Below are 16,941 nucleotides of genomic sequence, written 5' to 3'. Positions count from 1 at the left end.
CCATGAGGGAACCCTCTACATGTAGAATAGGGCTGAAATGATTAGTTGTCATCATCGACAACGTTGACAATAAAAAATTGTAGACAAAAATTTTCGTTGTCGAATAGTCGTTTGATCTCATTAACGTAACAGGATCATATGCAACTAATGATGGTGCGCGAGAGGAGCACTGCATCTCGCGCCTGATTGAGGAGAGGAAGAAAACGCAGCTCACAGTCCAGATGCACTCCAAACTTTCCAAACAGCTTCAGGTGATGTACTGTAGATCGCAAAGTATGAGAGAATTATACAAAAATACAAAATAAGTAAATACAGAAGCACTCGTTGTGAAATAAAGTGGAGCAGGAGCTGCCGTTCCGCTTAAGCAACACTTGCATGCTCGCGTCTTTTATGGAAACACCCCACCATTATATCTTTAATGCATCCTTTATTAAAATTCAAATAATAAGGAAGCAGGTCATGTAAATAAGTACAAGCTCCGAAACTGACATTTCTGTGTGCTGTCAGCGCCTCTTCTATAAGCTGTGAAAGTGTCCCGATCTAAGGGGGAGATGAGAGACTGAAACTGCATCCTGGCTCATGCACATTCTGCCGCGGGGACACTCGTCCCTCGTGCGTGCTTGCTGCAGCTAGATTATTATGTGATAGTTCGCAACGTAGTGAATCATAATGCATACTGTATGTGTTGCGGTGTGTTTCTTATCATGAAGAAAATCAGCAATATGCAGCTCTATTAAGAAGAGAGAGTTTGTTTTTTGTGAGTTAAAGATGGATCGAAGCGAACAAAAAGGTGAGAGAGGGTAGTCTTAGCCAATTGTAATGTACACTGCAACAAAATACGTTTTTGATTTGTTTTTGGCTTGTTTTCCAATATAAGTATCTAAAACTCCTTTAAAACAACATACCTTTACTTTAGCAGTTATACTGCAGAAGAACATTTTTTTATCTGAGAATGTTGAATATAATATTAAAAAATTTAATATATAAAAAAAAAAAAAAGAGAAAAATAAAAGATGCATTTACCTGAGAAGCAGCATAGATATTTAGACTTGCTTTCAGAGAATATATCTTTAATATAAGTATATTTTGTCTTCTGCACTGGCAGAAGTAGTGAAAAATACACAATATGCACTTATATTCAACATATACTGGTGGCCAAAAGTTTGGAATAATGTACAGATTTTGCTCTTATGGAAAGAAATTGGTACTTTTATTCACCAAAGTGGCATTCAACTGATCACAATGTATAGTCAGGACATTAATAACGTAAAAAATTACTATTACAATTTGAAAACAAATTCAGAACTTCTTAAACTACTTCAAAGGGTTCTCATCAAAAAATCCTCCACGTGCAGCAATGACAGCTTTGCAGATCCTTGGTATTCTAGCTGTCAGTTTGTCCAGATACTTGGGTGACATTTCACCCCACGCTTCCTGTAGCACTTGCCATAGATGTGGCTGTCTTGTCGGACACTTCTCACGCACCTTACAGTCTAGCTGATCCCACAAAAGCTCAATGGGGTTAAGATCCATAACACACTTTTCCACTTATCTGTTGTCCAATGTCTGTGTTTCTTTGCCCACTCTAACCTTTTCTTTTTGTTTTTTGTTTCAAAAGTGGCTTTTTCTTTGCAATTCTTCCCATAAGGCCTGTACCCCTGAGTCTTCTCTTTACAGTTGTACATGAAACTGGTGTTGAGCGGGTAGAATTCAATGAAGCTGTCAGCTGAGGACATGTGAGGTGTCTATTTCTCAAACTAGAGACTCTGATGTACTTATCCTCTTGTTTAGTTGTACATCTGGCCTTCCACATCTCTTTCGGTCCTTGTTAGAGCCAGTTGTCCTTTGTCTTTGAAGACTGTAGCGTACACCTTTGTATGAAATCTTCAGTTTTTTGGCAATTTCGAACATTGTATAGTCTTCATTCCTCAAAACAATGATTGAATGACGAGTTTCTAGAGAAAGCTGTTTCTTTTTTGCCATATTGACCTTAAGACATGCCAGTCTATTGCATACTGTTGCAACTCAGCCGCAGAAACGCAAAAGGAAAAGGGGAAACAGAGCCGGCGTTCTCATCAGAGTAAGACACCGCGCAAATCGACCCCCGCTACCCACTATTCTACTGGCAAATGTTCAGTCTCTGGATAACAAGCTCTGCGAGCTGAAAGCGCGGATCTCTTTCCAACGAGATACAAGGGACTGCTGCATTATCTGCCTTATGGAAACTTGGATGTCTGCGGAGATTCCAAACTCAGCCATTGAACCCGCGGGGTTCTCTGTGCACCGAGCGGACAGAGCGAAAGACCTCTCAGGTAAAAGCAGAGGAGGTGGTGTATGTTTTATGATCAACAAATCCTGGTGTGATCAGAGGATCATACATTCTATCAAGTCTTTCTGCTCTCCTGATCTGGAATTTCTCATGCTTCTGTGTCGACCATTCTGGCTACCGATGGAATTCACAGCGGTCATTATCACAGCTGTGTACATTCCCCCACAAGCCAACACAGACCGGGCATTCAAGGAACTGTATGGGATTATAAGTGAGCAGGAAACCGCGCACCCTAAGGCCGCGTTCATTGTGACCGGGGACTTTAATAAAGCCAATTTAAAATCAGTCGCACCAAAATACCACCAGCTCATTAGTTTCAACACACGAGGGGACCGGGTTTTGGACCATTGCTACTCTCCCTTCCGGGATGGCTACAAATCCCTCCCCCGCCCACCATTTGGCAAATCGGACCACTCTTCCATTCTGCTTCTTCCCGCTTACAGGCAGAAACTGAAACAGGAAGCACCCACCCTCAGAACGATCCAGTGTTGGTCGGACCAATCAGATTCCATGCTACAAGACTGTTTTGATCACACGGACTGGGAGATGATCCGGTCCGCCTCTGATGACGACATCGAGCTTTACGCTGATAGCGTAATATGTTTCATCAAAAAGTGCATGGAGGACGTCGTTCCGACCAGAACAATACGGATCTATCCGAATCAGAAACCATGGATAAATAACGATGTTTGCGCGGCACTTAATGTGTGGACCTCCGCTTTTAATTCCGGGAACGCGGAGGAGCATAAACAAGCCAGTTATGCCCTCCGAAAAACTATCAGAACCGCAAAACGCCAGTACAGGAGCACGATTAAAGGACAGTTTAACACCATCAACTCTAGAAGCATGTGGCAGGGAATTAACATCATCACAGACTTTAAAGGGAATAAAAACTCCACCATGAACACCGCTGCCTCTCTCCCGGATGAGCTAAATACTTTTTATGCTCGTTTTGAGGGAAATAACACCGCCCTCGCGGAGAGAGTTCTCGCGGCTGAAGCTACAGAGGTTAGTTCACTCTCCGTCTCTGTAGCGGATGTAACCCGATCCTTCCGACGGGTGAATATCCGCAAGGCCGCAGTCCCAGATGGCATTCCGGGCCGCGTCATCAGAGCGTGCGCGAACCAGCTGGCTGGTGTTTTTACGGACATTTTCAACCTTTCCCTCTCTTTGTCTGTAGTCCCCACATGCTTTAAAACATCCACCATTGTGCCTGTTCCAAAGCAATCAAAAATAACTTGCTTAAATGACTGGTGTCCTGTTGCACTGACCCCCATCATCAGCAAATGCTTTGAGAGACTAATCAGAGATTACATCTGCTCTGTGCTGCCTCTCTCTCTTGACCTGTTGCAGTTTGCTTACTGCAACAACCGCTCCACTGATGATGCCATTGCATCTACAATACACACTGCTCTCTCCCACCTGGAAAAAAAGAACACTTATGTGAGAATGCTGTTTGTAGACTACAGCTCAGCATTCAACACCATAGTGCCCTCCAAGCTTGATGAGAAACTCAGGGCTCTGGGCTTAAACAGCTCGCTGTGCAGCTGGATCCTGGACTTCCTGTCAAGCAGACGCCAGGTGGTTAGAATAGGCAGCAACATCTCCTCATCACTAACCCTCAACACTGGAGCAACCACAGGGCTGTGTTCTCAGCCCACTACTGTATTCCTTGTACACACATGACTGTGTGGCAACACATAGCTCCAATGCCATCATTAAGTTTGCTGATGACACGACGGTGGTAGGTCTGATCACTGACAATGATGAAACAGCCTACTGAGAGGAGGTGCACACTCTGACACACTGGTGTCAGGAGCACAACCTCTCCCTCAACGTCAGTAAGACAAAGGAGCTTGTGGTGGACTTCAGAAGAAAAGACAGAGAACACAGTCCCATCACCATCAATGGAGCATCAGTGGAGAGAGTCAGCAGCTTCAAGTTCCTGGGTGTCCACATCACTGAGGAACTCACATGGTCCATCCACACTGAAGTCGTTGTGAAGAAGGCTCATCAGCGCCTCTTCTTCCTGAGATGGCTGAGGAAGTTTGGAATGAACCGCCACATCCTCACATGGTTCTACACCTGCACTGTAGAGAGCATCCTGACTGGCTACATCTCCGCCTGGTACGGCAATAGCACCGCCCACAACCGCAAAGCACTGCAAAGGGTGGTGCGAACTGCCAGACACATCATCGGAGGTGAGCTTCCCTCCCTCCAGGAAATATATACAAGGCAGTGTGTGAAAAAAGCTCGGAGGATCATCAGAGACTCCAGCCACCCGAGTCATGGGCTGTTCTCACTGCTACCATCAGGTAGGCGGTATCGCAGCATCAGCACCCGCACCAGCCGACTTCATGACAGCTTCTTCCCCCAAGCAATCAAACTTTTGAACTCTTGATCTCCCACGATCAAAATACATCAGCACTGCACTTTATTACCCTTACTCTTATATCTCACACCGGACTGTCATAAATTATATTATTATTATATTATATTCTCTCTTAACAACTGACTATCAACCGACAGCCTGAATGTCAATACAGTACAATACTGTACATTCTATATATACTATATATACATTTTATATATTTTTAATTTTTATTTTTATTGAATAATGTGTATCTATATAGTGTGTATTGTATACTGCACAGTGTATGTTATTATTTGTATACTGTTGAGTGTAATTATGTGTATATCAGACGTTTAAATTGTGCTGTGTTAATTTGATGTTATTGTAAATTGGTAAATGTCTCATCACTGTCACGACTGCTATGTTGATCGGAACTGCACCCAAGAATTTCGCACACCATTGCACTTGTGTATATGGCTGTGTGACAATAAAGTGATTTGATTTGATTTGATTTGAACTCAAAAACAAACACAATGTTAAGATTATTTTAATGAACCAAATAGCTTTAAACTATGTTTGATATAATGGCAAGTGGTTTTCTAGTACCAAATTAGCAATTTAGCATGATTACTCAAGGATAAGGTGTTGGAGTGATGGCTGCTGGAAATGGGGCCTGTCTAGATTTGATAAAAAATTACTTTTTTAAAATAGTGATGCAGCACGTTTACATCAGTAATGTCCTGTCTATACTTTGTGATCAGTTGAATGCCACTTTGGTGAATTAAAGTACCAATTTCCTTCCAAAACAGCAAAATATGTACATTATTCCAAACTTTGGCCACCAGTGTACATTCTATGAAAGCAATTCTTAATATCTTATATGCTGCTTCTCAAGTAAATGTGTCTTGTTTTAAGGATTTTTAGACAATTTTAAATGGAAAACAAGACAAAAACACTTTATAACAATACAATTTTTTGCTGAATTAAACAAGTTTTTTTTCCCTTTAATCATTTAGTCATTTAGAGGTATTTTTAAAAGATGATTTTATACACTTTATTGTTAGTAAGCATGCTTAATACAACCTTTTAACTCGGGGCACAAACTGAATAGTTGTTTAAGAGCTAATGATTAATCCTTGCAATAATTGCCAGAATAGTCAAATAATCATTTTAATAATCATTAGATTAGTCGATTATCAAAGTAATCGTTAGTTACAGCCCTATTGTAGAATAAAACAGCTTTTATAAGATTTCTGATATGACTGTGAGTGCTCATGATATGATACCTATGTTTCAAAATGAGAATTCATTCCTTTAGAAGTAAATCTTTTTAAATGAGGAAAAAAATACTGAGTGCACCTTTAATTTTTTACAGATAATCCGTTTGATTATCATTTCTTTACTGATAATCGGTTTTAACTACTATTTCTTTACCGATAATTGATTTGACTAGTATTTCTTTTCTGATAATTGGTTTGACCAATATTTGTTTTTTACCGATAATCGGTTTTAACTAATATTTCTTTACCGAAAATTGGTTTGACTAGTATTTTTTTTTTTACCGATAATCGGTTTGACCAGTATTTTTTAAGACTGACATTCGGTTTGACCAGTATTTTTTTTTCCTGAATCAGTTTGACTACAATTTGTTTTGTTTTTTGTTTTTTTGACTGACAAGCAGTTTGACCAGTATTTTTTATTTTTTTTTACTGATATTCACTTTTCTACTTAAATAGTTCTAGGGTCTACCAATAAATGATCTTAGAAGAATAGAACCCAACCATAGTTGGGTAGAGTACCCAAAATTTGTACTCAAGTAAAAGTACAATTACTTTAAAATAAATTATTACTCAAGTAGAAGTAAAAGTAGTAATGTAAAAAACTACTTGAGTAAGAGTAAGAAAGTATCCATTTAAAGAATACTCAAGTAGCGAGTAACTAGTTACTTTCACATAAATCATAATGGGCAATTACGCCCCAATATTCCATTACATAATACATATTTAACATATTACAGAATAATAATAATTACACTAATACTACTAATAATAATTATTATTATTGTTATTAATGGAAATTGTCATCATACCCTTCATATTGTTTCAAACCATATTACTTTCTTCAATGCAACACAATTAAAGATATATCAGACAGACTGTTAGCCTTATAATCACCATTTACTGACACTGCATGTTTTTTTCTTCCATATTTTAAAAGGGAATTGTGGCTGAGACTGTCAGTCTCTAACATTATGTCTAATGTCTTTTTTGGGTTATACAAAATACACAAAGTCACACAGTTACACAGATTTGGAACAACATGAGGGCGGGAAATTATGACAGAACATTAATTTATGGTTGAACAATCATTTTAAGGATGCTTGTCAGATTTGGACGAATCTGTCAATTAAAAGAGAAGTTTGGGAACCAGTTTCTAGCAATTATTATGGTGAAAAATGTGAACAATGTCCCAGAGACCCAATTATATGTAATGCTGAATAAAACGAAACAAGATCATGCTTTATTAACACCTACTGTCACTATTTCAAAAGTCCTGTCGCTTTTTAAAGTCCTTTATGGATTCTTAGATCAGTGTAGTTACAGTATTTTCAGGGTCGAAAGAATTAAGATCATTAGTTCTGTACACTAAGGGTAAACTACACCTTATCTCTGTGTTTGAAAGCATATTAGACTTATTTAAGTTCAGAGCTTGTTTTCTGTTGTCCATAAGAAAAATGCGCTGCATCTGTCAAACACAGAAATGCTGTGCAGGCGCAGAATTACTGTCAGCTTGTGCTCCAGAAGTCAAACACGTGATCCGCAAAGCATAAGACATTTACACTTAATACAGATGTTTACATGGATTTAGGAACTGATATATTGCAACACTGATATAAAAATGTATACTTATAAGCTAAGGTCATAAGAGCCCATGTTACAAAATCACCCTGAAAATGACAATGACACAGACAAGCCCACGTTAATTGCCAAAACTTACCGCACTGCAATTTTAATCTTGAAATATCCGCTTGTCTAAAATGAAGGCACTGTACGAAGAAATTACTCTTTTTCATGATGTGGAGCAAAGAAAGTGTTTATTTGGTGCGCTTGCTGCTACTGCTGTGGTGGACTTGATTACAGTTACAAAGCGCAGCTGTAAAGTTCTGCTGTCGTAAAAGTCTCTCAATAAATTACGCATTTATTTATACTTATTAAATTAAAACCAGTAATGTAACGACTGGAATGTCGCCCATTGTAATGAAGTAAAAGTACTTTTTTTCATTAGAAATCTACTTGAGTAAGAATGAAAAGTACCCACCTTTAAATATACTCGTAAATGTAATGGAGTAAATGTAGCGCGTTACTACCCACCTCTGAACCCAACAATGCCATTACACCACAGTCGCCATTCTGCTTAACATCATCTTTTTTGTTCCATGGAAGAAAGAAAATTCGGTTGAGCAAATGATCACAGAATTTACATTTTGGGGTGAACTATCCCTTTAACAGTAACACACTCCGTATCGGACACAAAAAGTAATATCGGTTCTCTAGTTTCCCGTGCAAATTCTCTGTGCAAGCTGAATAGAGATCGGGTGATATTGTTTTCTTTTTTACTGCCGATAAAGATTATTTATATGTTAAGTGTACAAAGTGTACGATAGCCGAAATGCAACTGACATTTTTTTATGATTTATTAATATTTATTTTATTTCTGCTTTTTAACACAATAAATATTTATTACATACATTTTGGATTATTATTAAAATCTGTTGTTTTGACTTTTTTTATTTATACAAACAAAACATTTAAATAAGTTGCATTACAATTGAGGGCACACTATTTATTTGTAGACTCGATATTAAAGAACCAATTATTAATTAGAAAAGTGTGAATGTTGGTAAAAATATTGGTCAAACCGATTACTGGCCTGTTGCTGAAAGTTAAATGCAGCACAAAGTGACAAAATCATAGCCAATCAGAACATATTTATGTTTAAAATACAGTTATATGGAGTGAGCATTTGGACCAGTGAGTTTTCATTGTAGGCAGGGGAACCCAGTATGATGCGACAGAAATGTGGCACATAGACTGGCATTTCCTTTTTTTTTTTTTAGTGCTTCAATTAGGTTTACAATAAAAATTTGAATAATGAATAGAATAGAATAGTGTACTGCTCTTTTTTTAAGCAAAACGATAAGTCCTCATGTATGTAGTGTTCTTTTAATTTTCTTTAGCTCAAATATTCCAAAGTAAAAATGTGCAAAATGTGTCTCAAGTTCAAGCTGAATGAAACAGCACTGAATGGGCCAGTGCATCTGAGTGTGTTTGGGTGTGTATACTGTCCTGCAACTGTATTTTTACCTGTATATCTCTGGCTCGTTCATAGGCTTGATAGGCCATCTTCTCCTCAATGCTAGCTAGCTCTTGTTTGAGGTTTGCGGTCTCGTTCTGATGGAGCTCTGTGAGGTCGTTTAGCTGGTCTTCCAATCGCTCACATCTGAAACAACATTCCATGCATTAGTGTGTGTGTAAGAGAGAGAGCCTATAATACATGCTAAATCTGGAGAGTAAACAAAACAATCTGCCCTGTTGAAAGTACTGTCACGACTGGTCATGAGTCACTGAAAAACCTATGACATCTGACGACTAGAGCCTGACCTATATGGGATTTTTGAGACATATACCGATACCGATTTTAGAGAGGGAAAATTCACAGATTACCAATATGGTGGCCGATATATTTAATTTTTGAGCTGGAATGAAAACAGACCTTTTCTATGTGGATTTTTCACCGATTTTGCACCGATATGACCATGCAAAGGTACTCAGAAGGCTGCTTTCTTAAACAAATACTTTTATCAAAGAATACTTGACATTATTATTATTATACATAGTCAACAAATTCTAGAAATGAACACTGAGAAAATAAAGAATAAATAAAAATACAATAAATAGCTAAATAAACATCAGTACTGTTTAGTATCAGTCAATGCTGACTATATTAATACTGCTGAGTCAAGATAAATGTATAAGCAGCGTTGTTACACTGTATTCTGCTATACAAGTTCAGGGGAAACTTTCAACGGTGGAAAACCAGACTTTACATTTTGTAAATGCAACGACTGGAATTGTTCGGTTGAAGGGGGTACCAAACTGTGAATCCTGAACAAAACAGTTTGGTGAATACATGTTTACTCATTAGCTTCCACTCAGCTGACAACAATAGCCTAGTTTCTATCCACTTTTCGCGCTATTTTGTTATGGACAAAGTGAAAATGCGTAAAATAAATTTTTGCGAAATTTGCCGTCTTCTGCCTGTTTCCATTCAAATGGCCATTTATCGATAAAAATGGTGTGCGTGATGACGTCATGCCTAAAAAAAAACTCTTTGTCGCACAAGTTTTGGTTTATCGCAAAATAAATCTGCCCTTAAGCCGTTTCGATACAGAAATGTGTGTTTATCACTAATTCGCCTCCCAGATATCCCTACATTTTTTCCTCTGAAGTTTTGGTAAAATGGGGAGAGTATTGAGACAATTCATTGAAATTAGCCAGCTTACTGTCATTTTAATTTCACAAATAAATGCAATCAGAAGACAAGGAATTGCAATCAAAAGGGAACAGTTGCCCTTCTGATAGGACTGTAATATTGGTCCTGATGTTGCACCTATCGCAGGTTGCCACCGGTTCCGACCCGAAAGCGAATCGCCATGGCCCTGTTCAAGCTGGCAACCTGCACCAAGTAATGGGGAAATTTTCAGCCTTAGTATACGGACCATCCATCGATGTGTATATGCTGTGTGCACAGCTATTAAAGAAACATTGATGCGGTGTAATATCAGGGTTTACATATGATACATTCCTGATATTCAATAGGCTATTTTGAACAATCATCTAATCTAAAGCATTGCCATCTCAACTGCATTATGTCCCGCATATTTGTCCCACAACTTTTAACGACCAACTGAACTTGATTATCATCAAAAATTAATTTTAGTGTCATAATGCAATTTACATTTTCTGAAGAAGCTCAGCAAATGCGATCCGAGGTAAAGAGGGTTAGATTTAAAATATTTAAAAGGTTCAAAAGCTGGTTTTCTGAAAGTGAACTCTGCATTGGACAAATAGTTCTGATAGTTTATAGTCTTGAAGTGTAGAAAATGTCATTCACTTGTTTTATTAGTCTACAGAACAGGGTACGGCTAATTTAAGTTTGTGTAAAGAAAAGGCATATACAGGTCTAAAAATAAAAAAAAGTTTGTTTGGTAATTTTTTTTTTTTTAATTTAATGTGTTTTTCATTTGGTTTTAATTTAATTTAATACAGGGAATTTTGCCAGCATTTTTTCAAAAGCTAAACAATAATTTTATAGAATTGGGCTGTTAGTGTTCCAAAAAAGCACACTGAAGCTTTTCTCCTAGTATTGTGTATTTATTTTTAATTTAAAACATCTTTGTGCACAGAAATTATATGTTTTTTGTATTGTGGGCTAATTCCATGACTGCCGTCTATTATTTTGAATGGTGTGTAAAAGCAACTTTAATAAATAAATGGAAATTAATCACAAAGAGTGACCATTCATTTGTTCTCCGTGCACTCGTCTTGATACGAGATGTTGGCACTCCTGGAAGTGTCATGTTTGCAGCATCAGATCTGTGCTATGCTGTTAAGATCAATCCATAATCACGTACAATAAATTGGCTTTTATGGATGTATTCCTTGTCGTCATGATTAACACAGGCTAACAATTGGGGTAAATTCTGTCATGTGACACTACATTTTTGCGTTAATGGCAATTTTCTCGACAAAAAGTGTTTCCAAACCAGTTTTTCACGACATCTGAAGTATGGACATAGAGTTTATATGCTAGAGTTAAACGGAAAAATATTATGTCGACACGTGAAATTTTAGCAATAATTTGCGTTTCCATCAGCTTTATTTTGATGCGCTAAAACTAGTTAACTTACCGAGACACCGCTTAACTCTGCCCTGTCTGCAGAGCCATCAGCTCAGCTGAGCACACTCTGTGTGTCGGAGCACACTCTGCTGGACAAACTACGCTATGACACCAATTCTAAAAGCATTGTTTTCTGTATTATATGTTCTGAAAAAAAAAGTTTTCATATCGGCGCATATCGGTAAAATATTCGCAGATACCGATATATTAGTGAAAGGATAATATTGGCCGATAATATCGGCTGGGCACTACTGACGACACTGACATCATGAATATTGCAAGCGCGAATGAGAATTGAGAGCTGGATTGTAAATTAAGAGTTTCAGTGAATAACAGCTTATATTTTGGTCTTTTTCTCACACAAAATTATAGTATGGATTCAGAAGACTTAAAATATATAGCATGTGATTTTTATGGACCACTTTCATGATGCATTTGTGGACATTAGGAATGCACCGGTACAAAATGTGTGTGCTAATACCGATATCCAGTTATTTAGACCAACATCTGCCGATACCGATAGTTAAGTGGTTTCACTTTTTAATGCTACCTTGTTTTTGTTTTTTTTATGCAGCCTCTGCTTTAAGCCCAAGGTCTGCTTCGCTCAGTACAGGACGCATGATGCAAAACCTCGTCATCAGCAGAGTGCTCTAGCACTGAACGCGTGTAGCCCGACTTTTCTAACCGCGCGTCTATGAACGCACAGAATGTGCATACGCCTGGATTTATTTGCACTAATTAGTGGGTCCCAAGGTGGCAACACATTTTGAGCCATTGCTGTTACGAAGAAGCACTAGAAGATGTAATCGCCGCTAAACATCAGGAGATGAAGGTAAAAACAACAACAGTGGATGTGCAAGTCAAGGAGAGTGTGTGAGGAGGTCTGGAGGTACCTGCATTTGTATAACTCGAGTCTGAAGCTCCATAAAAGACATCTTTATGGGTCTAAACCCCTGAAGAGAAAGTCCAGTGTCTCAGCAGTCATCGCAAGCATGCACCAACCGCCTGTGTATGCGCACAGTTATATGGAGTATACTTTGACAGGCTCGCATTCCACTGTACGCAAACGCTGAGTGTTCACGTCAGATTTGAACTATACTAGGGCTTTAAGTCATCATTTTCCTTTAAGATTTAAGGTGAATAATCGATTTAGTTGTGATAAAAGTTTTAACAGTAGTTCCACCTCATGAAATTCTAGCATTGCAACTCTGCTGTCATTGTCACCCAATTCAAAGTAATTCCACACAAGAGACATTTTCTTTCAGACCCATCATAAGTTGTAGGCTTATTGTCCAACGCGTTTTTCCACCCCCTTCTGATTGACAGGAAATAATCGTCCCTGATCATCGGCTGTTTTTAAACAATCAGCCATTTGGTTACAACTAACAGAGTCATCAAGGTCCTAATGTTTAGTGAAAAATGCCCTTTCTTGTGCCCAAATTCATGCTCATGATATAGTCATAAGGAACTAGGGAGTGAAATGAGACAAGGTATCTGTAAACAATTGCTAAAAACAAGAACATTCGTATGAAAATGTGATTATGAAACCATATATTAACCTGTAGCGCTCCTCCTGTAGTGTTTGTGTAACATGCTCAAATTCACATTTAAACTGGGTCTTCAGGCTCTCGATGTCTTCAGCCACTAGATTCTGAGCATCCCTCAACTCCCTGACCTCCTCCCAGGCCTCCGCCATCCGGCTGCTGCTGTCGTAATGTCCACCTTCCTTCCCAGATCCACTGTGCTGCCCCGTCGCACCTGATCCACTCACATGACCATTGCTCTCCACTGATACTGACGTCTCCGAGGAGCACTCGTCATCGCTGGGATATTTGAGTTTAGAGGTTAACGTAGCACTACCACTCAAAGCTCGACTTCCTCCTTCCACCTGCAGCCCGCTTCCCGTCTCCATAGAGCTCTTCAGGTGTGCAATATTGTCTGCACTGCCGAACTTGTTGCGAATGAGGTTCGCAATCTCTCGGGACTTGCTGAAGAAGAAAGGTGGTGACAGCGAGACTCCCGGGCCAATTGTTTTGACCTTGTCCAAATGTGGGTGCCGTCCACTACCTGTGACCATGCTCTCCTTGAGGTTGTCTTTTGGAAACCCGTTGTTGTCTTTGGAGTGTGGTGGCATATGTTTGGTCCCATTCGAGATGTCATACTCCTTCATCTTGCGCTGATACTGCTCCAGCTTCTTCTGTAGTTGAGCAATATTGTGCACCGCTTTCTGGTTCTTTTTCTCGAACACTTGTTTAATGCGGCTGCTTTGCTGCTTGTCGGCACTGTTAATGAGTTTGAGATACTCGGCCACATTCTCATCCTGCGAATTTTGCTCGATTCGCAGCTGCTCTTTCACTTTGAGAACTTTCTGCTGCAGGCTGTTCAGGCCGGAACGTGATCGCGGGGTGTCTCGTCCAACCAGTTCTGTCGCGTCCAGGTCTAAACATGTCTCCGAGCCACCTCTACGCATGACCACTGGCACGCCGAGTGTGTTCACATCGCTGCTCCGATCCACCTGAAAAGAAACAGAAAAAGAAATAACAGAAGACAATATATGTGGCACTTTTTTCAATAAATTGGGTACACTTTTGTGTCCCTTTTTTTTTTTAAAAGCATTAGAAGCACAAAACACATGCTTTTTGTAGTGCAAACTATTAGACATATAAGATAAACTATTATGTAGAAACATTGTTTTAAGACAAGTAGGACTGCCATAAATTATCGATATATCGATTATTGATCGGCACATTATTTTATCAATATAATTTTTAGGCATCGATATATTAAAATTAGCCAATACATAAATTAGAAGCCTAATTTTCATGCTTTCAAATTCACTTAGTTGGCCTTCTGTTTAACAGTAGGCATTAATAATAGCGTTGGGAGACCACAAAAGTAAATATAACATTTACTGATGCCGGTCGCGGGTAGGAAAGGCACAGGTATCACAACACAGGACGAGCTGATACGGCGCAGCACATGGCAGCCCAAAGTTACGAAGGTGACACTGATGAGTTTGCAGGTTAGTGTTTGAAACTGGTGTAACTGTGCAAACTGAACGATTAGAAATGGTGATATTTAGTATGCAAATTCTCTGTATGTAGCCTTGAATAAGTCTTTCACTCAAACTGTAAAACCACAAAATGACATACATGTAATGGAAAATACATTGTGTGCTATATGAAAGATACATATACATAATATACTGTATCATCCAGTGATGGCTAGAGTAAATAATCTTTGATAATGATTTAGGTCAAATGCAATGGAAAACTATGCGAGTTGCACTACGTGGCACTGCAGAATTTTGATGCTGAGCATTGGCGGTGTGTTTGTACGTACCTTCATATAAAATAATTGTTTCGAATTTTAGAATGCGCCATGTCGTCCACCAGACACGTCCAGTGTGCGACCCCTTTTAATTTACCCAGCCACTCACACTTTACCAAAGTGGTGTTAAGAAATATGTTTGAAAAGACAAAGACTATTGTGCAACGTGCAGCCCTATTTATATCTGGGGAAAATCTTCCGTGAAAAAGGCATCGCTCCCAAGCCTAGAGTCAAGAAACATTATCTTTTGATTTGAAAATTTAAATCATTGTAATAATTTAAAAAAAAAACTTTAATTTTAATTTCTAATTACCATCAAGCTCAACACTTCTGCAATGATGTATATATACTTCACAATTTAAATATTTTTTTCACATTTCACATAATGTGCATAACTGTCATGAAAGTAATGTCACAACGTAAAAAATCTTAATAATAGTCTTTGTTCTCTACATGCAAAATTTTTTAATTCTTAATTGTTCCTTTTGATATCGGAGTAAAATAGGACCAGGACATTTTCTTGACAGGGTTCTTGAGAATTACGCAAACCTGCTTTGTACCCTATTTCTAGAAAGTAACATAAATGATAAGTGAATGTACACCTTGTATTTGGCTTTAAATGTGTATATGCAACAGAAGAATCATTAATAATTCATTAACAAGGGCTACATAACTGATTTTCAGTTGAAGACATCATGTTTTTGAAGGGCATCTAAACAATTAGAAGGAGACGCAATAATAAATATTGTGGTCAGCCAATGGACATAAAAGATGGACAAAATCCAAAAAAACATAGCCACAAAATTGCCTCCATGCCATACATAAAAGAAGGCATAATTTATTGGAACACGAAATCAGCCAGAGAACCACAGTCACATGAAGGCACTGCACATAACTGAAAACTGGGAAAGAATGTCATAAGCAACAAAGAATCAGCAGTTTTTCAAACATAAAAACCATAGATGATAGGCCAAGAAAATAGATTTACTTTTTGTTGCTTAAAGGTAAAACAAATTCTTGGACTGCTATAACAAGCTGTAGATGTGAGAAACAAATTAGGCCAGTAAACAAACCCACAGAATGAGGTTCTGAATGTAGCTCTTGGTAAGGACAATTTATGAGCTTGTGCAATGGGGTGACAATAACAAACATCTCCAGAGACAGAAAACTATGTTTCAGGTAAAATACAAGTTAATCCCTATAGACAGCATTTGTGGCATGCTGTTGATCACAAGCACATACCATTTTTGTAACAACAAGCCAGAAATATCTTATAATATTTTTACCCAATACATAAAAACATGCAGTCACACTAACAGGAGACCGATGGAACTGCAATTTCATTATAATTTATGAGCCATCTCTATGGCTTTAGAAAAGTGCTTTTCAGTGCATAATAGATATTCTGATCAGCTTTTGAGGTTGTATTATCTGTACAGGCTTATATAAAATTGTATTCATCTGTCCAAATGTCGGATATTTGCAATGAAATAAAATTAGTCTGTTTCCATGGCAGCCGGCCATCAAGCAGTAACAGGCGGTCAGAGATCAGGGACATAGCCTAGGCTTTTATGACTCCACTGCAGTGGAAGAGAAAGAAAATATGACAGTCTGGAAACAAGCAAAGATGGACCACAGGAGAATGTACAATCAACTCAAGAATTACTGCCACTCTTTATGAATCTGAAAAAAAAAAAAAAAAAAAAAAAAAAATCATTATATAAAAATACATACACAAATAATACTTTGGCATCGAACAGGTGGAGAATATCCTGTTCAATATTTTATGTTTACAGCAGTTTTCTCACGCAAAACTCTCTCTTTTAACTGAAAGCTCTAAAAACAAATAGTGATGATGACAAAAGGACTTGTGCAAACCTGGTAAAAAGTCAATTTCAGAACAGACATCACTTAGTCTAGTTTCATTTAAATTTTCCTTTATCCTTCATTGCATTCTACTCAGTTCAGG

The 16,941-nt window shown here is 38.2% G+C and overlaps 1 protein-coding gene across 3 annotated transcripts in view; it reads right to left on the bottom strand.

Annotated features, from left to right (window-relative positions):
- Positions 1-16,941, bottom strand: part of LOC127434878 (transmembrane and coiled-coil domain protein 3-like) — a 43,123-nt gene that overhangs the window by 2,018 nt on the left and 24,164 nt on the right. For all 3 annotated transcript variants that reach the window (XM_051687920.1, XM_051687923.1, XM_051687919.1), the window contains 2 exons: positions 13,202-14,157; positions 9,047-9,182 (listed from right to left, as the gene is read on the bottom strand). In XM_051687920.1, the coding sequence (XP_051543880.1) occupies positions 9,047-9,182; positions 13,202-14,112 (1,047 nt within the window). In that variant the 5' untranslated portion in view covers positions 14,113-14,157. The remainder of the gene's footprint in view (positions 1-9,046; positions 9,183-13,201; positions 14,158-16,941) is intronic.

Source organism: Myxocyprinus asiaticus, chromosome 45 (genome assembly GCF_019703515.2).
Source record: "Myxocyprinus asiaticus isolate MX2 ecotype Aquarium Trade chromosome 45, UBuf_Myxa_2, whole genome shotgun sequence".
NCBI lineage: Eukaryota > Metazoa > Chordata > Actinopteri > Cypriniformes > Catostomidae > Myxocyprinus > Myxocyprinus asiaticus.
Note: the sequence above shows the minus strand (reverse complement) of the source record. Positions and strands in the feature narration are given on the sequence as shown.